The sequence below is a fragment of the Magallana gigas genome, chromosome 2 (genome assembly GCF_963853765.1).
Source record: "Magallana gigas chromosome 2, xbMagGiga1.1, whole genome shotgun sequence".
Taxonomy (NCBI): Eukaryota; Metazoa; Mollusca; class Bivalvia; order Ostreida; family Ostreidae; genus Magallana; species Magallana gigas.
Genome location: NC_088854.1, coordinates 21,872,283 through 21,899,541, shown reverse-complemented (window position 1 = coordinate 21,899,541; position 27,259 = coordinate 21,872,283). Strand labels below are relative to the sequence as shown.

At 32.0% G+C, this 27,259-nt stretch overlaps 1 protein-coding gene and 1 long non-coding RNA gene across 3 annotated transcripts; both read left to right on the top strand.

The window, feature by feature from the left end:
* The first annotated feature begins 6 nt into the window (after positions 1-6).
* On the top strand, positions 7-11,807 carry LOC105336559 (carcinoembryonic antigen-related cell adhesion molecule 5). The gene is made up of 9 exons (XM_066075590.1): positions 7-39; positions 865-1,161; positions 3,558-3,839; positions 3,978-4,232; positions 4,536-4,799; positions 8,501-8,764; positions 8,889-9,176; positions 9,758-9,829; positions 10,335-11,807. The coding sequence occupies exons 2-9, from the start codon at positions 1,083-1,085 to the stop codon at positions 10,556-10,558; spliced, it is 1,728 nt and encodes a 575-aa protein (XP_065931662.1). The 5' UTR covers positions 7-39; positions 865-1,082; the 3' UTR covers positions 10,559-11,807.
* Positions 11,808-15,815: 4,008 nt separating this feature from the next.
* On the top strand, positions 15,816-26,498 carry LOC136272847 (uncharacterized). Of its 2 annotated transcripts, XR_010710874.1 has the most exons (4): positions 15,816-15,963; positions 17,468-17,552; positions 24,723-24,992; positions 26,177-26,498. It is a non-coding gene; the product is annotated as an uncharacterized lncRNA (long non-coding RNA). The 2 variants fall into 2 exon arrangements; XR_010710875.1 differs by lacking the exons at positions 24,723-24,992; positions 26,177-26,498 and adding an exon at positions 17,702-19,872.
* The last annotated feature ends 761 nt before the right edge of the window (positions 26,499-27,259 follow it).

Here is a 27,259-nt window from a genome sequence, read left to right as displayed (position 1 = left end):
TGAGGTCTTTCTGTTTGGCTGTGGAATCCAATAAGTATTGTAAGTCTATGTCGAAACCTTTTTTTAACCGTCCAAGGTAACATTGAAGCTTGTGTGTTTCCATAATTGCTTCAGACAGTAAAGTTTTGTAAGTTGTAAACACATTGTCATTTATTGGAAAATAACGCAAAACAGAGAAACATTATTATCTATTTCAAAAGTGGCGGGAGGACCCACAAACAGCTGACTAGAAAAACAATATGCAAAAGTATAGAACAAAAGGGTTTCGATCTCAGCCACAAAATGCTATTATTAGTACACATGCTATAAAAACTTATAGTTAATTTGTGTTAAACAGCAATTTGACGTAGGCCTGTCTATTTCATTGTGAGCCACTCGGCCATGGCTCTCTGAAATCAACAAGATTTGTCTGTCTTTAGAGCTAAGACTACGCAATCGGTCCATATTTCGCTTGAAACCGCGTCATGTTTACCTTGTTTGACGCAAGAAATATATACATGTGTAGCTACTTCCTACTTAAAGTCCAAGGTCTTGTTAAAATGTATTACAGACACGGACACCGCAGGCGTGCAGGGTCTGAGATCAGACTCCCAAGAAGTTAACGTTCTTATAACAATAGGACGTAAAATTTCCTTCTCTGCAATGAAGATTGTAGGATTGTGGGTGGATGGGGAGGGGGTGGGGGTAAAAAAAACGAATTATACCATTCAAGTCCTTGTTACAAATATAAGCTATACCGTTTGCAAATTAAATGATACATGTGTGTATATTTAATGTAAAGCGTTTAATATGAATGAACTTAAAAGGGTTAACGTTCCCGAGTTTACATGGACATTAATATATCCGAATTCTTTTCACTTGCAGATGGGCCAAATACACTTGCAGATGGGCCAAAAGCTGCAAGTGTTGTGAGAAATTATCAGACCATTTCTGATGACATAATTGAAAAAGAGGACACCTCCAAGACAATTCGACTGAGATGCTCGTCAGGCTGTAACCCTCCGTGTGAAGTAGCTTGGTATAAAGATGGACAACTAGAATCTAGAGGTAATCCAGTCATTGAAATTACACGAGACCGGAGGATGTCTGGAGTATATCAATGTGAAGCCAGCGGAGTGGAAGGAAGAGTAAAATCTGCTCAAGTACACGTCAACATTCAGTGTAAGTTATTTGTGATTTTATATATTTTACTAGTTTTTAAGAAAGGCCGGGGGATTAATATGCGCGGCAAATGAAACACAAAATATTTGTATTCAAATAGTACGGAATTCGGGTTACTTGTGATCCATATAATTTATGCCAACAAATAAAATTTAATACCGGTAGGATATGGCTGTGACAAAAGAAAATCATTCATTTTTTTGGCTGATACATTAACATCCTTTTTGTCGATCAACCCGATACTGCGATTCCCCCCCTTTTTTTGGGGGGGGGGGGGGGGGGGGGGGGGGGCTCGTATAAATATAAAAATCCATTTAACATTATTTATAAGCAAAACGAACACATCATCGCAGAAATAAAACAGAATACACTCTTTATGTTCATATTTTAAGGGAGAAAACCCAGTGGTCAAAATAAGTTTTATACATTCAGTTAATCGTACACGTTTCTTGATGTGATTTCATAAATGAATCAAAATGATTTCAAGTTTGATTACATTTCTTGACTTCTTCCGGAAGCTAAAGTAATACCATTTCAGTATCATTCATTCCTGAACATAGCCATTTGATTGTCATTAAATCTTGCCTATGTTGAAATACTCATCTGTTATTAAAAGACGCATTTACTGCAAACATTAAAAAAAAGATAAACTGTATAAAACTTCATTTCCCTACCATCTTACCAACGTGTATATTGCTGCAAACTTTCCTATGAAAGGTTTACGCATACAATAAATAAGCTAGCCATGCCTTTTTAAAGAAAACGACGTGCTTTATAGATAGACAGTAGAACATTTACATGCACGTTAGTGTGTTTGTAGATTTAACTAATATACTAGCAGATACGTAGCATCTGGAATAAAAATTCTAAAGATAAGGTTAACTGTCGTGAAATTATAATGTGTATAAATTACTTTAAGAAATGTTTCATTTCATTGTCGGCAATATATAGGGAAAAAAGCCTATCATGCAGGTAAAAATTGGTATTTTTTTTTTCAAGCAATTATTACGGGATATGAGTATGACGCCCTGAATGTCGGTTCAATACAGACTCACTTTGTGAAATTGGCTGATAAAAATTTTCTGAAGAGCTATTATAATACAGCTTTACAGCCACTTGTGAACTAGCTGCAGGTCTGTAGCTCCCGGTCTGAAAAAAATTGGATGGACGACCTTGGAGCTACAGTGCCTCCCATATAAGTTTCAATCATACCTCAAATTTTTTTCTAAAAACAATCTGGTATTTTCGATTGCAACAGTTAAGCTGAATATTATGTTTCTTTTTTGTCCATTCCGGCGATTACAGCATGCCTTTTCCCGCATCAAGGCAGTTGCCATATAAGGTCATGTCAAAATTCGACAAACTTGTAGCATTTACATTTGTCAATTTGTATCATGTCAGATGTGCTTTTGCTGAGCCCGAAGTTACAAATGCAGAAACTACGGATTGAAAGTGTGCAAAGTTGAAGGTTTAATTAACTAATGTAAAAAAATATTAAAATATCTTAGTAAATAACTTTTTGGGGTAGCCAGTTCAAACTTTTACTTCTTCATATGACACTTCGCTGAAAGTAAATAGGAAGTAAGAAACGGAAGTACAAAATTCACGTTAGGAAAGAAATACTCTATGTTCGTAAAAAAAAAATTCACGAGTGTACCGTTTTTTCGAAGAATTTTCACATTTTACTTTTATAATAAAAGACCTTGTTTGCAGGCCTCTGCATTTTCGACTTAATGTGTAAATTTTACATGTTAAAGTGAAGAGTTTACCGATTATATATAACTTTTTTCTTTTTAATATAATCTGTAAAAATATAGTTTTATCTGCTATACTCATTATTCTTTATATATATATATATATATATATATATATATACATATATATATATAACCACAAACATTGCAATAACTCTCAAATTGACACATACCTGCCCATAGTGAATGATATAGATATATATATATATATATATAAAGCACAGAGAAATTCACTTTTGTTTGGAGCTCCGCCTCCGCCTCGACCGAGGCTTGAACTCACGACCTCTGGAACCTATTCTACTAGCAGTGAGAGGCCACCGCGCTAACCACTTCACCATCTAGGCAAGACAAAAATCTTGCTTTCGATGACGAACGGACCCTAGCGCGCTGGCCGTGCACTACACAGTCGTTTGAGATACAGGTGGAATACAGTTAAACGACAATTTGAGAGGATCGAAACGATACACATTGCACATATATATGCATAATTAATAAGCACAAAGTTTGCAATAACTCTCCTTTTAAAAAATGCAAAGAAGCAAATCCGTTTGTCAAAGCAATCAAAACTTTGTTAGGTTTTCCTCGAATTTTGTGTATCTTACAAAAATGGGTTTGGAATAAAGCATGAATGAATTTTTTCAGACCCACCCGGAATTGTCACAATTGCTCCAGGTCACGACACGTTTTTCACAAAACGAGGCGGACAACCTGTACACGACATCACCTGTGAGGCTGACTGTCAACCAAAGTGTACCTACAGCTGGTACAGAAAAGGAGATCGACAGCGATACACAAAAGGAAACAGATTGTTTGCTTCGAAAACTTACAACTATGGAGGAACTTCCAGATTTCATTGTTATGCAACAAATGATATCGAGCCTTATGCTTACAATTACAGTAGATTGATAAATGTCGAAGTAAAAGGTATGGATATATTGAGTATAAACGTTTTGAAAAAAATCTAAACTAAGTTTCTTAATATAACATTTTGATATTTTATACATATACTGTGTATCAATCCTATCTATTTTTCTTAAACAATCATCTTCCTGTTGATTGTAGATGGACCGGATAATGTGACAATAATTCCGAATTCATCAGCGATAGAAAACAAACCCTTTCAACTTCTTTGTTCCGCAAGCTGTAACCCTGTATGCCAGTCTTACAATTGGTATCATAATGGTAGAAGGGGGGATCAGGGAACACAGGTTCTGACGTTTCATCACCTGTCTAAAGACGACAGCGGGGATTATCAATGTCGAGTTACTGACTACTATGGAACTACTTACTCTGAATACTACACAATAAATGTGCCATGTAAGTCATGAATTAAAAAATGATCCTTCCTTTTTACAAATATATATGTAACAAATGCAAACAATCATTGATAATATTCATTTACGTTTATAGAGCAATATTTATATTAATTAGAATACATATAATTAACATATCAGCAACTCTTTTTTTTTTAATGACTTGCTTTTAGATTATTAACTATTTGAAACCCTCGAAGAGGGTTGATATAGGCTAGTCTGTTGCCCAATCCTCTTGAACAATCAATAAAATATTTTTAAATTAGTATTAAAATCAAAAGTGCGTTTAATATTTCTTTTTTAATAGATGCTCCAGAGAATGTTACAATACAATACTCCAGCTGGTATGACCATCTCATAGAGGGACAGGATTACATAACTCTTACCTGCAACGCTGATTGTAATCCGGAGTGCTCGTACCTGTTTTACCAAAACGGAAAGTTGATGAATAACGCATACACATGGAGGCCCATATACAGGAACATGTCTGGTCGATACACTTGTTCAGCTAAGAATTCAATTGTAGACATGTATAGGATTTCATCGAACTTCGTAACAATAAATACAAAATGTAGGTTAGAAATGCTTTCACTATCTTTTAAATATTGAATTTTTTTTGCATCGTACAACCTGCTACATTGAAAGAAAATATTGAATATACGTATTATTTAAACAATAAAATTGTCTTTGGTGATTCATTCGGAATATGAAGGTAGCGACGTTGCAGAAAAATACATAACCCGCGTTAACAGTTATGTAATTTTTTTCTGCAATGATTGCTACCTTCATAACCCGCATGAATCATCAAAGAAAGCATTTTATTGTTTATATTTACATCTTTCTTTTAAATTATTAATAATTTGAGCGTAAAAGTAAGAAAAATTCACTAAATTACTGTTAATGTACATAAGTACGTTAACTAAAAGAAGCCAATCGTCTCCTGTATTACTTTGGGTTTGGCATCATCGTGATTATTTCATGCAGTCCTTGATTTTATAAGGGGAAGAAGGTTTCATTCTGTGAGTATTATGAGGTGATAATTTTGGTCGGGCGTGATCAAATCCAATAAAGCCCGAAAGGCTTTATGATAGATTTGATCACGCCCCGACCGAAATTATCACCTCATAATATTCAAAGAATGATTCCTTATTACTTATATTTATACAATTTTAGACCATATTACGATTAAATCTTTAAATATAAATAAGCAAACCCCGCCGGCGCCTCAATTTGGCGTCATTTGTATTATGGGTTATATAGTACAAAAACGATACGTAGTGTTATCACAGACAAAGACACTGAATTATGTAAATATTCTTAGATAGTTGTAGGTCTTAACCAACAGGGCGTGTCAATTTCAGTCCTGTCACCTTCTTGTCAGTTTCAGCCGCTGTAGATTTCGACCAATCGATAAACGGGGCGTGTATATTTCAGTCTGGCTGTTTCTCTAGAGCTATGAATTAATTATAAGTTTACTTAAGAAATAGAGGGAATAATACTTGGTAGATGTAAATAAAATGGCATGAAATGAAGAAATTTTTTTATGGTATTTCGATAAAGCCACTCACATCATTACACCATCGCCATTAAGGTGAAGATGCTGGACTGTGAGGATACGATGGCGAAGGGCAAAGAAATGATACTGACGTAGCCATATTGCTTTATCGAAGAGTATTTTAGTGTAAGGGGATTGGTGTAAATAACTTTAGAAGATCGATCTTTACTGGTCATCATTTAATAAATTCATTAAAAAACCGACGTGTTTCACTGCTGATAAAGTACTTGACCTACATCAAAGAAAGGAAATATTTTGACAAACGCTACTATCAGGAAACTTAAAAATGAATACTTCTATAAAGCACTGGGGCACAAATTAAAATGATTTTTTCTTAATAAGATTTTATACAATATTGTCCATCTTTGTTACATTTATTACAGACCAGCAATAAAACACTGGGATTAGTGTTGTTTATGGGTGGGTGTGTCGTAGATAGATTTGCAATTGTTTTCTACTCCCTTCTTATTTTTCTTTGAAATTATTTAAAGCTCTATGCTTTCTTATTTTATCAAATGATTGGGAAAGAAAGTGAGCGCACAAGATGGTAAGTTTGCAGGAATCCTCGTCACGAATCAATTGGGATTTAAATGTCTATAACCTCGAAAGGCTATGTACAGGTTTCAACAAAAATATATTATGTTGAGAGTCGAAGTACATGGCTATTCCGGTTATTTAAAAACTCACAACAGCTTTCAAAAAACGGCAATGAGAGGTAAACCGATAACTATTTGGAAATGTTAATGCAAACATATTTTAATGAAGTTATATTGTGTATATCCTAAAAAACTAGTAATAAGAAAATAATGTTTTAATAGTGTTCATACAGCAGATCTAGAATTCAATAACAACAAATTAAAATATACCGGTATATTATAATTCAACATCATGTTATAATAACAAACATTTAAGACAAAAAAGTTTAATTTTTTTTTAAAAAGACCACCAGTTGGATTTGAACCCAAAACACTGAATGTCTGTATTCACTAATCCAGGACGAAACCACTGAGCCATGCGAGACTTGTCAATATACATGATATATGCTCTATAAAGTACTGTTTGAAACAACACTGTCATATCAATGGACTTAGTTTTTTATCCTTCAAAAATAATTTGAAAAAGTACATAATTAGTCATCTCTGGGTCATCTCTCCATCTTTTTTTAAAAAGCGACATTTTTAATGTTGAAATATGTTATCTTTACACGTTTCAAATTTGTGGAGAGAAGACCCAGAGACAACAAAATCATTTAAAAACAGTTGTAAATGAGTAGGATTTTGCATTAATTACATGGTGTTGCTATATTTAGACCCATATTATAATGAAACCTTTTGCATTTCAAATATTTTTCCACTCATTCCACATCCAACAGAAACCAAAGAACGGTTATAATTCGAAAAATATTCAAAATCAATTGATAACATTTTCACTCTCCTTGTGCGCCCAGATTCCTGCCGAATCTACATCTTAAGCGCCCACATTCTTTGAAATAAGAGCTGTACTGAATACTACCACGATGCTAAATAACTATTAACAATTCTCTCGCCCTGTCCTATCCCCTATCATTGACGATTTTATCATAAGAATGAATAAGGATACGAGTTCATTTTTATGAGCATGCTTAGAAAATACAATCATCGTCGTTTAAATTTGAACTAGTTAGTGACACATATACAATGTTTATTAAATTCATCCGATGTTTTAAGGATTACGTTTACTCAGAGGCGAAAAAACTACTTATTATACATTGTAGCACTACTACTGTGGTGCTGTTTTTCATTTTCAAGTAACTAGGTCAATGACCTACTTTTTATGCTAGTGACCTTTAAATGTTTATTCAATGTTTATCGAAAAATTTGTCAAAATTGTCCACCTTTCTTAGGTTTTCTTTATTTTGCAATTATTAGAAATAATTAAATAATTTGTTGGTTTGAAAATGATTAAATACGAATAGCTTTACTAGTTTCATATTTCACAAATCATGTTAAGGTCACATTTTAAATTTGATTAAGTCCGAATTTCCTCTATCGATTTTCAGCAAAATTCAATTCAAAATTTTACCCATTTTTGAACGAGTTTTACAAAAAACTGACGAATAGGAGCTTGAAACCATTAATTGCCTAAAACTACTTTTATTGTCTGAATTCTGTTGACAATACCACTATATAAGGTCAATGATAAAATTTTCCGAGATAATCTGTCTTGAATTAATTTTAAGTGTTTTAAAGATTTTTTTTTCATTGCGTGCCTGCCAGTGATATGAAGTAATACACGATATAATACAACAATAGAATATGTAAAATGATATGAAAAAACACATAGAAAATTAACTTTTGCAATTACATTGCTACAGAAAGTTTTTAAAAGAAAATAAGAAAATAAAAAAAATTAGTCAGAATTTCCTCTGTTTCAATTTTTTCGACCTTTATCGTAGCATATCTTCCTTAAATACACAAAACATAATTGGGTTTTTTGTGTTTTTAAAACAACTCTTGACTTCAGGCTATGAACTTTGTAAAAATATTTTTTAAAATCTCAAACCCAGAGTAAATGTAATAAAAGTCTTAAAATTTTATATTGAAAATGATTAAGACTTTAACTTGAAAGTATGTGTATCTACTCATTTGGCTTTGGTTATGTGTACGCTGATTAACACGTTTCTTGAATTTAATCTTCGAATAAATTTAACATAAACTGTAGTGCATGGAATCTTTCAGATAAACCCACGATGACATCTTCAAAAAATAAAACAACAATCACTGCGCCAGACCTGTTGGATTTGACCTTCAGTGTTGACAGTTTTCCTTCGTCCAATGTGACGATATTCCACGAAACAAAAACCTTGATATTCCTACCAAACGTGACTGGACAACTTTCATATAATGTATCAATAGAGTCTTGTCTGGACCATGGGAAATACAGAGTAGAGGTCGTGAACGATGCTGGATCAGATAGATTTACTCTCATCGCAGATGTGGAATGTAAGATTCAAAATTATTAATTAATTATAAAGGGTATAAATTATAAAAACCAAATCATGATTATTTTATTTGAAAAATGATGTACACATCTAAGTAGAATATTAGATTTATTAGTTTTTTTTAGGTTCACCTATTGTAGTAAGACATTCCAATGTGGCTCACAAAGAATTCAGAGTCGGCGATCTGCTTCATTTGACGGTAATCTTCATGGCCAATCCAACAGCGGAAGTGCTATGGTCGTTTGTTCCCTGGAACCAAAATACATCTCTGGAGGTTCAAACACAACAAATACAGACCCACAAAGAAAGTACAAAGCTCGTGTTGATTCTTTCAGATACAGACAAGTTTGGAAAATACATACTGGAATTAAAAAATGAATTGGGAAAAATAAACAAGGAATTTAATATTCAAGGTAAATTTTGTTTTAAGTACTGTAAAGGGACCTGTTGATGATAAAGTGTGATATTATATAATAAAATCAGATTTTTTAATCACTTTTCAGCAGATACTTTGAGCTTCAGTTCTGTCAATCGAAAAAAGTCATCGTTAGATACATTACTGCGTGTTACTGAAGTCGCGAATTTAATTAACATGCATATTTGCATACTAAACGATATACTCTTCTCGCGAGAGAGTCAACCATATTTTGACGTTTTTGCGACGATGTTAAGAACTGTTCCAAAAAAACTATGTTTTTAAACACTTTAAAACAAATGAATGATACCTTATCATTGATTACGTATTTGTAAAGCTAGAATTTAAAATTCGTACAGCACGAGATTGAAATAGTATTGCCATTAATTCTATTGATATCATAAAAGTATACCTAGTATTCAGGGACTTGAAACGAGTTAGCTTTACAATTACACTGAAGAAAACCACATATGAAAGTTTTCTGGACACTATGTAGAAATAAATTCACATTTTGTAACTATTGTTTTGTTTTGATTCTGTCAAGAAAATGTTATTTCCATTTAAACCATTCTTCAACAGGTCCGATAGTGGCAGCTACCAAGACAGACCCGGGGACCACAATATCATCACGAGATTCTGACTCAGATGGAGGTATGATGTTTTAAATATCATACCCATTGTATTATGCATTAGACAAAAAACAAAATGTTTTAAAAAAGAAGGATGATACATGTAAAATCATAAAAAGTGGGATTGATATAAGCATGGTCGCTTGTTTCCTGATCTTTTTTACTTATAGTCTATTGTGAATGCATATTCATTTGATAAACTCAATAAATAATGTTTTTAAAAAAAAAGGCAATTAAAACAAGCTGTAACAATTTTTAACAATGGAATAATTTCACAAAATACATGACCTTGAGATAAACTTCGTTAGAATTTCTACCATATGTCTTTATTTTAAAAAATACTTATTTCAAACGCCGTGCTTATTTTCTTACGTTATATCAATATTTGTGTAAATGAATATAAACAATTTAAAACACTTAAATCACCATAGTAACAAGTCACAAAAGCAAAGTATAATGTGATTTTGAAAATCAAAAAATATGTAGTCTAAAGTGATTTTTGCCATAAAAGAATAATTCGTTTTCAGATCTAAGCATGTCACCTACATCATGGAAAGGAAAGACAAACGCTTTACGTGAAACTGAAATGAACACATTCCTCTTACAACAAGACAAGCTTCATGAAGAAGTCCAGAAACTCCGACTAGAGGGCGATGTCCTACGACTGAAAAGGAACTATTACGTCATTAAATTACAAGTTTTAATGAAAGAACATCCTGATATCATTGATGAAGTTTTTGGTGAAGATTAATATTTCAGGATTTGAAAGTATATTTTTTGGTAAAGATAATACTATCTAGCCTGAATAACTGACTGCTGCCAATGATCTCAAAGTCAAGTAGGCTTCACAGTGAGGGTCTAAAAGATCAGCACATATATACGTTGTTGGAAGTTCGTGGACAAGTTCGATTAATAGCAGACTTTTTGCATGATACCAGCGACATTTTCCAGATTTAAACGCAGTTTCTAATAAATATGTATAAAAATTTGTTTTATTTAAATGCACCATAAAAATATACAGCTTACTTATTATGCTTCACGGGCCATGTCATTTCTTTGCTTTATACTTTGTACGCATTTGTCCTTATTAATCAAATGTACCGTTTAAGGGCATAAAAATGCACACTTTTTCATATGACCTCACAATACCATATTTACCATTTTATCACCGAATATGGACGACCAACGTTTGAAAAATGAGTCAAAAACGTTAACGTCAATGGACATCTAGGAGCACCGGATGATGGAGACTAAAAGGTTTATCGATGCTGATGGAGATAGCTTAGTGTGTCTAGGACAAACTGTGAATCTTGTTAGAGTTATCTTTCTTTTGATGTTTAAGCGAAGCAGTGGGAGGGAGATTTATATGATTTTCTGTAAGTAGAGGGCGTATGTTGGCGTGCTTCTTGCAGTAATGACTCGATAGGTGTTAATTTTTATTCTCTCACCATCTACCTTGACGCATAGTTTATTAGAAAATACAGGTTTTTTTTAATTGTTGTATTTTGATTAGGGGATATAATGCTTACCATCTTCTGTGATCTATGTACGTCAGTTTGTACATGTATTTTTATTTTATATCCTCATTAATGTTGATTATATATACTTTGCTAATTTTATTTCATTTTAAGTAATAAATGACAGTTTCACACATACTTAGTTATTCTTCACGACGACACTGAGTACACGATGTGTTTACAAAAATGATATAACAAAAAGGATTTTTTTTATATCTGTTTAGCAAACACTCCACACTTATGGGAAAGCTTTAAAAGGTCAAGGGCGTACAAGGCGATATCTTTCACTAATTTTTGATCAATAAAAAAGAACTTGATCAAACGTTGCTGAGATATTAATTTTTGGCTTGTATACATTGTTTATATTATAAATTTAACTATGCAAATCAATAACGTGCTTTCATTCTGTAAACACAAGAGGTATAGGTTTCCAAATTAGACCACATGACGTTTTATGCTAAAATAAATCTTCAGCCTTTACTGTGCTATGCTGTACATTTTTGGTATGAATTGGCCTAAACTCCATCCTAGAAATACTTCTCATAAAAGGATACGTTTTTACTCTTTTTTATAATGATTTATTAAGTGGAGTCTAGACCCATTATATGTAAAAACTCATGGTTTTCACCAAAACTTTAAACTTTATTTTTGATTGTCAAACTATCAAAGTTCTTCACAGGGATTATTATGTGTCAATATAACACAGTGTGATAGGTGGAGGATAGTAGACAGTGCCCCTCGGATGGGGGGGGGGGTCTGAATCGTACATGTAGTTACTGTAGTCAGTAACTGTACTGTTGGCTTCCTTTTAGGTTAACCTTTTAAAAAATGATTTATTTTGGATAATATTTTTAAACTGCCAAATAACAAAAAGAGAAAAAACGAAACACAAGGTTCTTGTCAAGTCCAAATAAAGTCGAATAAACAACAGTGCTAGCACAGTCAGAGAATGATTGAAATCACGTTGTGGTGTAAAAAAAAAAATTAACATAAATGTATGTTTGTTAATGATCAGATAATGAAGTTCTATATTATAGTATTACATGTCCTGATGCACATATTAAGATAAACGATTTGTTTTATATAAGAGATTTACATAAGTCGTTTAAATTTTCAAGGTATAGGCTATTCGACAGGCATTGTACGCTCTTCTCCTCTCAAATTTCAAAACGCAGAAAGACTATAGAGAAAATGCTATTCGCTCAGTAGAGTCTTCCGTAATACAATCTTGTAGAAAGATTAACAGGCAAACAAAACACGAGAAATACTTGGCTTGTGTCTGAAATATTTTGAGATTTTCGTGACTAAATAAGTATTTTGTGTAATGAGGAAACCGAAAAAAGCGTTATTAACGCTTAAGACAAGGGTTATCAACTCAAAAACATCTTCAAATGATTTACAAAACACTCGTTAGACAATTTATTTTCTGAATCATGAAGAATACTTACAGGGACAACTTTAGCTCTCCTTCACGTTAAGATGTGCAATATTTACACACAGGGATTTTGTACATCTTTTGCATAATTACAAACATTTTCATTCACAAAGTGTTTAAACAAAAAAACATCCTTCATATTACTAGCACTATTGATGAATAACTTCATTTATAAATTGATATTTATCGAACAAATCTAACGTAAATCCAATTTCAAGACATTGTAACACTGGTGAATATGTATACATATTCAATTCAATACTTTTGGTATTGATGTACAGGAAATCAGAGTTTTTCTCCTTTTTTTAATGTTCTTGATCTGGCTCTTGCCAGAGTTTTAATTCAAAGTTTCTAAATAAAGTATCACAGTAATTCTTTGTGTGTTTTGATAAAGGTGTCATTCTCCTGCATGTTTTTAGGGAATTGCCTTGTTTGGTTTTTTGGCAGCATTACCTGGTTTCAGCCTGATTAAAGTGTTAGTTACTTGCAACATCATACTAACAACCCGACCCCATCCCCAAACCCAACTCATTTCATGTTTAGCATACAAAATCATACAAGAGCAAATTTGATCAAATATCAGTATTTCTATGAAGTTAAGACCCTCGTTTCTTTATGCACTCTGTTAAGTAATTTAATTTCTAATGTTTCCATGTTTCTATATGTCTTTGCAATGTAAAGAAATGAGTTTCCTTCATTTGCAATCTGTAGTATATGCAATAAACTAAAAGGAATCATACATGTATATTGTCTTGTATTTCCAATAAATCTAAATATAGAACAAGGGAGAAATCCATGTGTCATCCGTGTCCAAGGTTACTCATGTAATGAAATAAAAACCCTTCTTATTATAATCAAGTTAGGTTACCATGAGTATATGTACTGAGTCTCGTGAAATGTCGATACTTCCAACGATAGCCTTTTGCATGGTTCTGGCGTAGACTGCTTCATAAAAAATATAACTCCTCAATGTCGTTGTATTAAGAACTTTTTGAGAAGTATATCATTGAAATGTGTAGACAAAACATACTTAATAAAAAAGGGGGCAATATTCATCCCATGGAGGTCTGGCGCATTTAATTTTGACTTTTTTCCACTTACTCTTAGAATCTAGAATTTTTAATAAACCAAAATTATTTCATCGAATTTTGTTCTCAATTATGCATAATGATCAAACCTAGTAGAAAATAACGGAAAAAAATTTTGAAGCTGCATAATTTTTTACGTGACCTTTTTGCAGTTAAAAAAGACATTTTTTAATAGTTTTATTTGATGTGTAATAAAAGCTTTCAGAATATCAAAATTTTATGAAATGAATTCAGTTTGCCTATATATACCCGTATAAATTAGGTACTAATTTGGTATAATAAATCATGGGGGTCAGTGATGTCAAATTTTAGGTATAGGGTGTTAAAGTTCAAAGTCATACAGGGCTAATTTATATCTATATATTTGCGTAATTTTAGGCTAAAAGTCTCAGGATTAAATCTATACATGTTAAAAAGAACTTGTAGAATGAGTTCCAAACCTATCAAATGTTAAAAACGTGCGTTATGAATAAAGTTTAATAAAAAAAAAAGTATTTATAGTAAGTCAAAAAACACTCTGAAAATAGAACTGAAATAGCACAGCTGACACGTTACAAATTGACAAATTTAATAAAGACAATCCGTAATCGCCGGAATGGGGACGGAATAAACAAAAACTAACTTGATTATAATAAGAAGGATTTTTATTTCATTACATGAGTAACCTTGGACATCATCATTTCGGTATTACCCCGGGAAAAAAACCTTTTTTTTTTTTAGGAAGTATGATTTTTCGGATAAATGAATTACGAGCTCAGACGGTGTACATTATATCAAGCGAATGTAAACAGAAGATGCGAATGATAAATTCGATCGGCTTAAGATATCTTCTTAGATCTCAGTGGAATATTTTATGTATCATGACTCTGTTTAAACGTACATCTATACATATAACCGCTTTTTTCAACTTAGAGTACATGCTACATATTGTTCATAAAAGACCTCGGCTTAATAAGAAAATATCTTGCTACCACAAGAGACAATAACCCCCCTCCCCCGAATAAGAAACATTTATTTAGTCAGCCAGCTGATAAATAAAATAGCTGAGTTATCAAGTTACAAATAAAAAACAAACTAAAGACATTAGTTTAAAGATTTTGATTTAGATGAGATGAGTAGCGACCAACCCCTCCCCCCTTTTTCCAAAATGTGCAAAATGTGCTACGTACGAAGGAACTGAGACAAATCTTGAAGATGTTGAAGTGATTGTACCAAAGTTTTATAATCTACACGATCAGAATTTTCAGGCTCCAACACGATTGCAAATTCTGATGTATAAGTTTACAGGTCTGGATTTTTTAACTCGTTTACCAAACATACTAGTGAGCGCAATGGAAGTAAAATACCAGTATCTTTATTTCACTTATACCAGCGTTTCTTAAATTGGACAAGGCACATCGTAAATATTTTGATACAGATGTTTCCTTCAAGCCCGTTCCCGCTTTATTGTTACAACTGAATGCATTCAACCAACATCTGTTTGCGCAGACGCAAATACGGCCTGCAGTGAATCAAAGTATTCTAAAACTACATTATGATTTATATAAAAATTTCTTTTATTTCTTAAGCCCTATCTATAGTTGAAATTTATCATATTTTAGACAGGTCATTTAGCAATAACCCTCTTCCCTAATAACCCCCTTCCCTAAAAGATATTCAGTTGATGCAAATTTTAGAGAATCGAACTCATTAAATTTACTAAAATACACTATCTAAAAAGAAAAAAAAACAGCCCATGCGCAAATATAATACTACGTTATAGGTGTACTAATTGCAATTTAATCTTCAGTAAATGCAATGATGCACCGTGTCGTTAAACTTGTCTTATTATTTTTAACACTCAAGATACGTGTAGCTTTGTGAAACGGAACTGTTAAATCTTACGATTTTCATATGTGAGATCGTATAATAATTGTAGGATATGTCTAAACTTCGATAGTTTTGTAAAAACCCTGTCGAGATGAAGAACACACCTCATTTCCTTTTACTTAATAATTTCTGTTTTCAGCCTGTATGATGTAAGCTTGGATCCACTCAATGTAGATCAGCTATAAAAATAACTAACTGGTGCCATTTTTATCGCGTCAATGCATTCGACGTAAGAATTTTCCGCACTGTAAGTATTTTCATCTTTAAAAACAGAAAATTTATTTATAGATTCTAGATAGTGTTAAGCCTTTTGGTTCTTTGTTACCTATCAATTTATTCTTAATTAACAGGTTGTTATCAACCTTTATCCAGTTTTGTAATAGCAGACTAAAAATATCAATTTCCTGGCAGCCTCAGTGTGTCGTTTAGTTTAACGCCCCTCTACAAGTCATTCATGCTAAAATAGATTCCCAATTGCAGTCAGTGTCAGTGTATTGTGGGTTGAACAGTTCAAAATGATTTGAATTTCTGTACAGATTGATGGTTTGGTCTTTCTGTGAACATTATAGACAATTATTACAGTCAAAACATTGTACAACACGTGTGTACGTTATTATGCTTGTAGTGCATACCATTACAGTTAAACCCCAACGCAATAGTCGTTTCTTTTCCTCCATGAGTATACATGTATTTACTAATTTCAAATATCCCTACTTCCTAAGGCTAGCTTTTCTGCTAGTTTCCGACAATAGATGAACGATTCAATATTATTCCTAGTTCTTATTTTTGTTGTAAGCGTTTTCATCTGATATGAGGAAAATATCAGATATCCGAGTTCCTTAAAGGGACATGGTCACGAACTTAGTCAAAAACTATTTTTTCGATTTAGTGTTTACAATGCTTGAGAAAGGCATTTTAATAGACAACCAAACTTTGAGTGTCATTCGTTGAGTTATATGCGAGTTACAGAGCTTACAATTCTTTGCTATGTAAACAAAGCCTTTGTTTACATTTTAAATGTTAAAGAGAAAGTTCCAGTTTTTGACCTAAAATGAATCTGTTAAATGTTAGGAACTGTTTATCTATGCTTAAAATGAACAAGAATATAGACAAAGCAGCTCGAATTTTTTTTCCTGGTATATTGAACCGATATAAACAAAAAAAAAATGCACGAATCTTGTTTACATGACAAAGAATTGTGAGTAGTATATCTTGCTTATAGCTCTACGACTGACTCTCAAATTTTATTTTATCATTTATAACCATTATAAACAATAAAAACAGAAAACAGAATTTGATCAAAATTGTGACCATGCCCTTTTAACAAGTGTTAATGTGTAATGGGACATGGACATGGTATGTATGCTGTTTCTTGGGGTAGATGATGGAACGGTTGTGGATTGATTTAGGTACATCTTTGGGTTTTGGGGAATTAAGGGGCTGGTCGATTTTGGTTAATTCTTATTTTGGTTTTTTGTTTAATAAAGGGCTTTGGTATTTTTAAACATGCAATTTTGATACATAAATAATTAAATATATATATATATATATATATATATATATATATATATATATATATATATATATATATATATATATATATATAACACAAAGAAATTCACTCTATGTGCAAGCTAAAAAATACGCCTGCTTTTAATGACTAACGGAAATTAAATAGGCTGTAACAATACATGGTCTTAAAGTTGTACTTAAAAGTTTCTGCGAATTTCTTCCTTGTAAAACTTTTACAGAAAGGAACGTCTGCATCAATGCGAATAAACATGTTCCTTGGTGTTGTTGCTTGTCTGTTGTTCTTTAATGTGCAATCATCTCAAGGTAGGTAAAAAAAATGTTTCGAGTTAATCAACTAACTAAAAACCATTGTTGACCTTAAATCTAGGATTTTATTATAGATAATAAACTGTTTATTTTATGTTTTTATTTTCAAAGCTATTATCTTAGAGGATTGATTTTTGTAACTGAAGGACTCACAGCAAGAATAAAACCTAATAGAACATCATTCGTCTTTGAATATGGAATTAAGCCGAATGTCACTTGTGAATCTGACTGTGGAGACTACTAATATTTCTATAATATACGTACACCTCGATGCTTAGAAAACTTGTTTATCACAAATTGTATTTTTGTTGTTAAAAATTATCTCTCAATTTTTATTTGATCCAAAACAAATTTCCAATAAAAATACTTGATACTTGCTATACGTGTGTAGATATGAAAATTCCGGTGAATATTACAGATGCTTCACGCTAGAGGCCCAATTGGGGCTATCATATCAAGAATCGTATAAATTTTGTCATATGTAAAGCTTACATGAATTCTTATATACGAATTTTTTCCCTTTTATCTCCGCCATTTTGGTTTTCGATTTCTATTCTTATGCGCATTGTTACACCTATATTTGGCCGACTGCACTTTTCAAGTTTTACAGCATTCAGGGGATCATTCGTCCAAACATTACATTGGATGAAAAGATTTATAAAAAGGTGACGTTTTGAAAAAAAAATATGACAACCACTGCACTGGTAAGGAATATCAAATAAAAGACAACATAAAACGGCTAAAACGCAGGCACACATTTATTGAAATTCTCGATCATTGTAGAATCTTTCTCTGTGTTGTACAGTTATATTATGCAAATGTGCAAACCGCATACTGTATCTAATCAGATCGTACAGGAATAGAATGGACTTCAAAATCTGAGTATTTTCATAGAAACTACATGTTCAACAAGTCGACACTTTCTTGGATTCACTATCGCTTATTTACAATGTTTGTTGTTGTGCAGCCGGGATATCAGGATATTTGGCAAATAAACTACCAAATGCCTGTTCCAGAGTAACCGCTTATACTTTTGTTATTTCAACACGTTTAAGATGATGTCCATAAGCTATTACTGAATTAAACATGATACGTTATTATTGGGAAATTATTAAAAAACCTACTTTTATTCGGCAATCTATGGTTATTTTCAAAAACATAATAAATGAAATGAATTAGTTTGATATGATTTATTTTTTATGAAATGAACGCGCCAGAACGGGGTGCCAAGGAGCGCGGGTAAACTATATCAACGTCATGGCGGAAAGTGTAGGGCGAGTTAATCATATGACAGATACATGTACTTTACATTTGACAACTTTGGCTTAAATAATGCAAATAGATCTGCATACACTAGCGGTTTTTTTAAAATTTTATTTCACGATAGATTGGTCGTAAACCTTACACAATGATTTGTAAACAGTGAACAGATTGTTCATTACAGTGTACGACTATGTTAATAAATAAAATAGTTTAATAGTAATGGGGAGCGCTCCACAATTGTTTTGTTCGAATCAGTCTTTTTATTAGACTTTCATGAAGGTTTTTTTTTAATTTAAAGAATATCTTTAAAAAGCAACGAAGAAAAAATTAGACACAGAATATCAAAAATAAATAAAAAATATGGTTGAACATAGTAACCATTGTATAATATTCATATGTAAAGTGTAAATTCCCGCGCTTTCGCGGGATATCATCTAGTACAATATCATTTTGACGTTATACACTTTGTTTGAACGACACAAGTGTTCGATTTGCACGCAAAGTTTGACAACACCTTATATATTTGTGAAAGATAATGATAATAAGTGGGTAATTTTTTCAACGAATACACCCTCTTTTAATTATTTTTGATTATAGCTTTAATCATTATTCAAGCATATTATTACAAAGTGCATTCCAGGCATATAGAAGCCTGTGCAATCTGAATGCTTTGATCGGAAAGCAAACGACTGTAACGTTATCGTTCTATTTTCATACCTCAGTATTGGTTGAGAAGCAATCGAAACTAAAATGGCGACCAAATACTTTTATGAATTTATCAGCTTTTATGTAACCGTTTACCATTTACACTACTTCAAACAATCTAGTACATTTGACTCATTTACTGAATATTGCAGACCAATATTTTTGGAAAGGAGCATCGTCAGTTCGTTGTAATTATAGACCCTGAAATGTTTAACATCGTTCCACATTTACAATTCCACAATACAATACAAGGAGTCTACAGTGTTCCTGTTTTTACTACTATAAAAAGTTACATATCAGTCCCAATCATCAGAATGTCTACCATTTATTAAAAAGTGACATTCCAATATCTTAACATATAAAGGAGATGTTAAAAAAAATAATGAAACTTTGCTGTTTTCACCATATTTATCAGTATCTTATCCTTTTACTCTTGCCTGATCTTTTCCTCCAACGTTTTATTAATTATTGAACACAACACGAAGAGACAAAGACAGACATACACATACTCATTCATTCACACACTCATTTAAAATGTACAAAGTCTGGAAAATCATACACTAGTAATTATACTTTTGAAAATATTTCCACTCTTAGCTATGAATACATGTTAGTTGTGTTTGGATGATGAATTAAGAAGAAATTTAAAAATGAACAAAAAAATTAATAAAAACTAAATAAAGACCAGTATTCAAGTGATGCAGTAATGTTATTAAGCTTACTCCAACTTATAGTCTTTTATCTAACATCCTTTTAGTAGCATGTACTTTTTTCTCTATCAAATAATATGAATATATTGAATTTTTAAGTTTACTGATAAAAATAACATAATCAATAATTTAAAAATATCAATTTTTTCTTTTGTATACATCATAGTAAGAGTATTATGTCTATGTGTATTTATTCGTTTTGTTTTTTTCTATTTTTTGTTTTGTTCAGTCGAATCTGAAATTCATTATCAAAGTTTTACTTTGCAAGTGAATTGAGTTGTTTTTATCTGTAATTTGATTGGTTCATATTAACCAATTATATTGAATACATATGTATATATAAGTTACCTATAATTCTAAATAAGTTAGAGCAGTAAACCGTTTCCAGAATATACTATCCAGCCTATATCCGTAGCATCTTATGGTGTGCAAAATAAACTGATATTAAGTATTCTAACTGCATCGTCCAGTACTCATTTTTCAGCTGGGCCTAGATACGCGTTTTTAGAAGATAAGTCAACTTCAAGTAACAGTTTTTATCATCCTCAGGAAGGCTAATCATACTCTAATGAATTGCAGACTCAGTAGCATTTCGTAATTTGACAGCGGTTTTGTTCTGTGTCATGATTTTGATCCGTCTTTTCAACCGTATTTTATCTTTTCATATGATTTATTCTTTTTATTTTAAGTTCTCGTTCATTAAAATATCCTTTAGACAGTATAAACTTTTTCTTGTTTACCTAAATATCCTTTAGACAGTATATAATTTTCTTATTTACTTAAATATCTTCAAGGCAATATGAAATTTCATTGTTTACCTAATTTTTCTCTTAACGCAGTAAGAAATACTCTATGATTGCAATACGGGTGAGAGTGTTCTGTATTGAATACTTCATAAGTTTGTTAAACTGTTTAAAAGAATTGTAAAATCTTCCCCTAGTTCAAACTCATAATTACAGATCTAACACTTTAAACAATCATCATACGCTTGTAATCAGTAAAGAAATATGCAATAACAGATAAATGCATTATTAACAATTCATCGCAGTGGGATGGTATGTAAACATCATTCCTAATGCAATGCTAAAATGGGAAGGGAATTCATATGAAATATTAAGTTATTAGAATTGACAAAAATTTATTAGAAATAAATATTTTATTTAAGTAGACTGAGATTTTTTGGTTCATTTCAATACTCTTTTAAAGATATTACCTCGATATTATATTGTCCGTCATGTTTTTCCGTTCCGCGCAAAAGCAAGATTCTAGATATGCGGTATCATACCGCGTGAAAAATATTCCAACAATTCAAATTTTTAATGATGAAACAATAATCTCGCAACATCCCATAAAAATATGTGAAGTTGTCAATCTGTGTCTCGACTTATTATGACCTAGATTATGGCTTGTGCGCTGTTGTTGATAGTTTGAAAATTCTTTTTAAACTGACATATAGTCATTATACGCACTTTTGGGAGTTGATTTTAATCAACTCTCCTATGCAGTTACTCGGAAAAACCGAAAGTGAAACAGTGTTTGGACCTCAGCACAAATCATCGCTGCTGACAAGACTTAGTTCTTGAAAATAATTGATAAATTCGATGTAATGTATGCTAAAGCATTCTTTTTCAAGGAAACTTATTTATAAATACCTTAAACATAGTCAGATTTTAAATGGTACGAACAATTTAGATATTTTTGTAGTCGTATGTATTCAGCCCTACGCCAGAGTTCAATATAGTCTCGTTCAACTCGTAGTCTCGTTATATATAGATATACGGAGACAGCCGAGCGTCTGGTTGAACGAGACTAGTTCAACTCGACGCTCGGCTGTCTCCATAAATCTCCGACAAGCAGAGAGTCTCTCTTGCTTGTCGGAGATTTAAGGTGTCAGCCGAGCGTTTGGTTGAACTAGACTATATAGAGTTTAATATTGCTTGGATCCATACAATTTTCGAGAAATATTTCTATTACTGATACATAGTTTGATTGAATAAATTTTATATTTAAATATTATTTAACATGATTCATATGGGGTTTCTCGACATTCTTGTCCAAACAGTCCAAAAATTCATATTATAAAAATAAGCGTAATTCAAATACAAATTAGAAACTACATGTACTTGACATGCAAAATAACATATCATTGATTTTAAAACAAATAAACATCGACAAAATCAACTCCCGTCAGCTCTGCAGTACTTTGATTCCTATTTCATCTCCAATTACCGCCATATTAGTTGTAACAGTTGTCGCTACAGTGTCGTATTGTAAATTTTTTGAATTTACTGCATGATGATTGTTAAAAACAAAATTTTCAAAACCTACATTATAAATATACAACCGCTATTTAAGGATATGAATACGATTCATTATCAAATTTATTCTTGTATTTCATTTGAAATAAACAGTTACACTAGACGTAAAACGTGTAGACTGTAGACGCACGTTTCAAAGAAAACCATATGGAAGGAATTATCTATTGAGACACCTTACAAAACAAACTGAATATAAGCTAAATCCATTCTCACATGTTCGAATATCGTCATTATAGTAGATCCAGTTTTCTGTGGTATCATTCTTTTTTTTTCTTTTTTGTAAAACTTTTAAAAATATATTTTATGTGAATATAATCACATGGAATTAATAAGAATTATTCTTAAGTTCAAGATATTTTTGCAGCTTAATTGTATCCCAAATTTAATTTTTTTTTTATACATTTTATCTGTGCTAGGGGAAATAACTCTTTTTTAATTTTTTCTCTCAGTGCTATGGATTTAATTATCCCAACAATTAATTTTAAAATATGTTTGATCTTTAAATAAGTTTTAGTTTTAGTTTTCTGACACAGTTGACTACAAAATTAAACAAGATAAACAAGTTTCTGCCTACCAAGATTTTGCTTTTAACAAAAAGGTATTGTTTTCTGATGCTAAAATATGCTGTAGTTTGTTTATTGACATCTCAAAAAGTGTGAAGAAATGTAAATTTTTTCAATATTAAATTTTGATAAAATTTAAGTCTATAAAGTTGAATTCAGATCTGTTTTTCAACCTTCATCATGAATTTTACGAGTATGAAGCTACCGTAAAGAAGGTTCCATTGTCTTCTTCTGATATGACGTTGCACAGGCGCGAAACATGATCAAAGATCCTCGACATCCCTTTTTTTATGACACTACGTCACAATATGGTGATTTTAATGCATTATGAAAGAGTTTTTATATCGCCATTTTATGGTGCTTATCTCTGTGGCGAAATGGGTGTAGCTTCAGTCTACCGACCCGCATTTCCGGAGTTCGAATACTGCAGGGGACTTTTATTTTCAAGAATAGCGGTAAAAATTAAAAAGTAGTTTTTTCCCTTCAAAATTGATTTATTTTCTGTCATTTTTTAGTCCAACGCATGCTAGAAAATCCATATTCGATCTTAAGTAATTTAGAATAATGGACTTGTGAGCAGAACTTTTCCAAGGTGTGTGGAGGACCCTTAACAAGAAAAGATCGCGCGGAGACGGGTTGCTTATTTGGAGAACCGAAAAATGGTCTCAAGTAATTACTTGGATCGATCATTGCATAATTACAATTTTGGATAGAGTGCCCCAGTACCTCTTGTATTCACTTTGACTAAAGCGTTTGGCACTCAACGTGATCTAAAAACGTGCTCGTTCTGCACTTTAAATAAAACAATATCAGTATTTTTGTAAAGATTAATGGATATTGTAACAATTTTTGCACAAAATTTTTATTTTTTTTTCATCGAGTATTAGATCTCTATATCTCTTTCATTATTTAGAAGCCCTTGCAATCTGAATGTCTCGATTTGAAAAACCCGACAGCATTTTTAGGGGGAGTTGGTTTCCAAATCAACTCCACTTTGCAATCTGTCGCCGTGAAGGCGTTGGTTTACACAATACGTTGTACAAGTATATGATGTTTTAGTGCATTATTTCTGTCGATATTCTGTGGCTATGTGAGTTGTACAGGTTCACAACAGTACATGTTGAAATCAAAATCAAATGCGTAGTAAATTAAAGGATGTTTATTGAAAAGTCTCCAACTGTTATTGTTAATTTTAAAATGATATATTTTGTATCTTCTAATGTAACATTATGATGCGAAGACCTCTGCACTAATTCCATAAATCCGAAAAACTAAATATAATTCTTTTTAAATTGATGTTGTATGCTATTTATTAACATTGATAACATTTTAGAGTAAAATTTAATTCTGACAACAGAAATGATACACAAAATAAATGAAAAATTCAGTTTTTGAAAAAAAAATCTTATATAAAACATTTATTTTAAAAAATATGAAATGTCAGTTATTGTGGTACCATCTTAAAGAATTAAAGTACATTTATATACAATATAAATATAGTCTCTAGAAATATGAAGGTAATGCCAAAAATGAAACAATATTCAATTATAAATTCAAGTAATGTTATGATAGTAGCATAACAGTTTTAAGTGAATAATTATATTTCAGATGCTCCCCGGAACATAACAATTCGATCCTATGGGGATATCGATGACCTACAAGAAGGATCTGGTTACATTGAAATCAGCTGCAATGCAGATTGTAATCCAGAATGTGACAGATATAAGATATATCACAACGGCGCAATTATTAATACATCAAAACATACGAGAATTACAAAGGACCGGAAAAACTCTGGACGATACCAATGTGCAGCGACCAATTCTATCATCGATAGATTCGTAAACTCAACTAATAATGTAGACATTGATATTGAATGTAAGTCAATGTATAAAGAATGTGTCGTCGTTAACCAGATGGGTTATTATCTCCTGGCGCAAGTTGTTGCGAAGGGGATATAGCAGCGATGATATGCGTGTGTGTGTTTGTATTTGTGACCATTTCAGTCTTTTAAGCAAAGAAAACCCTCGCATGAATGTTCATCGAAATTGGTACACTTTACAAACATGGTTAAAGGACAAACACAATTAATTCTCAAGTAATTCTGTTAATTATTTATTAAGATATCGTTGATTACAACACTTATAATAGACGTTTTATGTACGACTTCACAATAGATATTTCCTGTTCGCGAAAGTAAACATTTCAAATCAACAACTTGATATTTTGTTGGAGTTAGGTTTTGTAAAGGTAAGAAGCAAACATTATTTTTAGAAATGGGGAGTTTGAAGGATGTCCAAAGTATAAAATTGAAGCGAGCAGGAAATTAAGATCAATCCAATTTAATCAAAACAAACAGCTGTCTGAGACGAATTCGGGCTAAATTTCCCGAATTACTAAGAGAAGAGGTTTATAATTCAGAAGATAATTTAGCGAGTATCGTCAACAGTATTATATAAACGGGAATTCATTCCATGTTAATCGCTGTATATACGTTACTCTATTTTAAAAATCGGGGATGAAATTACGACATGTTAACTCGAATTTTTCCATAGGGCATACTACGAATCGCTAGATCTTTAGGTACGTTTCATATTCATTATGAAAATGCGTAATGTATGTCACTGAATGAAGAGAATATAACTAGTATATAACTTAAGTTTGAAACATTTGTGGTGTGTTTTGTTTTCGCTACTTATGGGAGGAATTGTACCATCACGTAAATGACACACCCCGCCTAGATTCACCCCCAGAGCGTGCATGGGGATAGAAATAACGAAATATTTTATTTCAAAGAGGTTTTAGGAAGATAAATAGTTGGTTTCTTCGATATCCAGTATATACTAAATAATGCATTTACCCCCAAAATATTTTATTTCGTGAGGGGATGCTCCGCTTTGCTAGTAATAGTTGAGCCATATGTATTTTGTCATGATCAGCTTTGTATTGATAGCAAATGACTATGTAGTTCATCTAACTCAAAAGAATAAACATTCACCTATGATCGCAGCAATCATTTGATATCAATTATTTAACTATTTACGTATTACATTGAGTTACAGATGCGCCCAGCAATGTCAGCATTCAGTACTGGAGTGACAGAAAAGAACTACGAGAAGGATCTGGTTACATTGAAATCAGCTGCAATGCAGATTGTAATCCAGAATGTGACAGATATCAAATATATCACAATGGCGCAATAATTAATGCATCAAAACATATGAGAATTACAAAAGACCGGAAAAACTCTGGACGATACCAATGTGCAGCAACCAATTCTATCAGCCATAGATTCCAAAACTCAACTAACAGTGTAGACATTGATATTGAATGTAAGTAAATATGATAAGAATGTATCATTGTTAGTCAGATAGATTGTGAGAGTGAGAAAAGTGAGTGTTTTTTTCCTTAAGAATAGAAATATATTTAAAATCATATTTCAGATGCCCCCGGCAATGTTATTATTTTCTATTCGAGTGATTATGGGGATATGCAGGAGGGTAACGGATACATTTACGTTACTTGTTATGCCGATTGTAATCCAGAGTGTGATAGATATTTGATTTATCACAATGATCGCAGATATTATCAAACAAAGGAGAAGAGGATAAAAAAAGATCGGACCAACTCTGGACTTTACAAATGTGAAGCATTTAATTCCTTGAGCGGACCCGTCAGTGAGACCATAAACATTAGCATTCGTTGTAAGTGAATCCAATTGTATGTAATGATTATAATATATTGATATGCTCTTTATAAAAAGATCATTTTTTAATTAAGAAGATGCATTATTTACACAAAAAACGAGGAATCCATATATTTCTTAAAAATGATGTGTTATTGACTGTCATTATTTATCAGTTTTTTACACACTTAACAAATGACTGAGAAGGATAGCTATTGTCAAACCCAGGGCAGGAAATATTTCCAGAGCGCATGTCTAAGAGAAATAAATCCTCCAAGAGGTTTTATTGTTTTGTTAATATCAAATTCCAAAACTTAATTGTCCAACCAACTGCTATATGGAGAACTGTTTCTTTATTATACTACAGAGTTTAAATTTACAAAGAAAAACATAAAAAGTTTCAATTTCAAATTTTGATCAAGATATCTCAAACAGAACAAATATTATTTTAAGGATGACG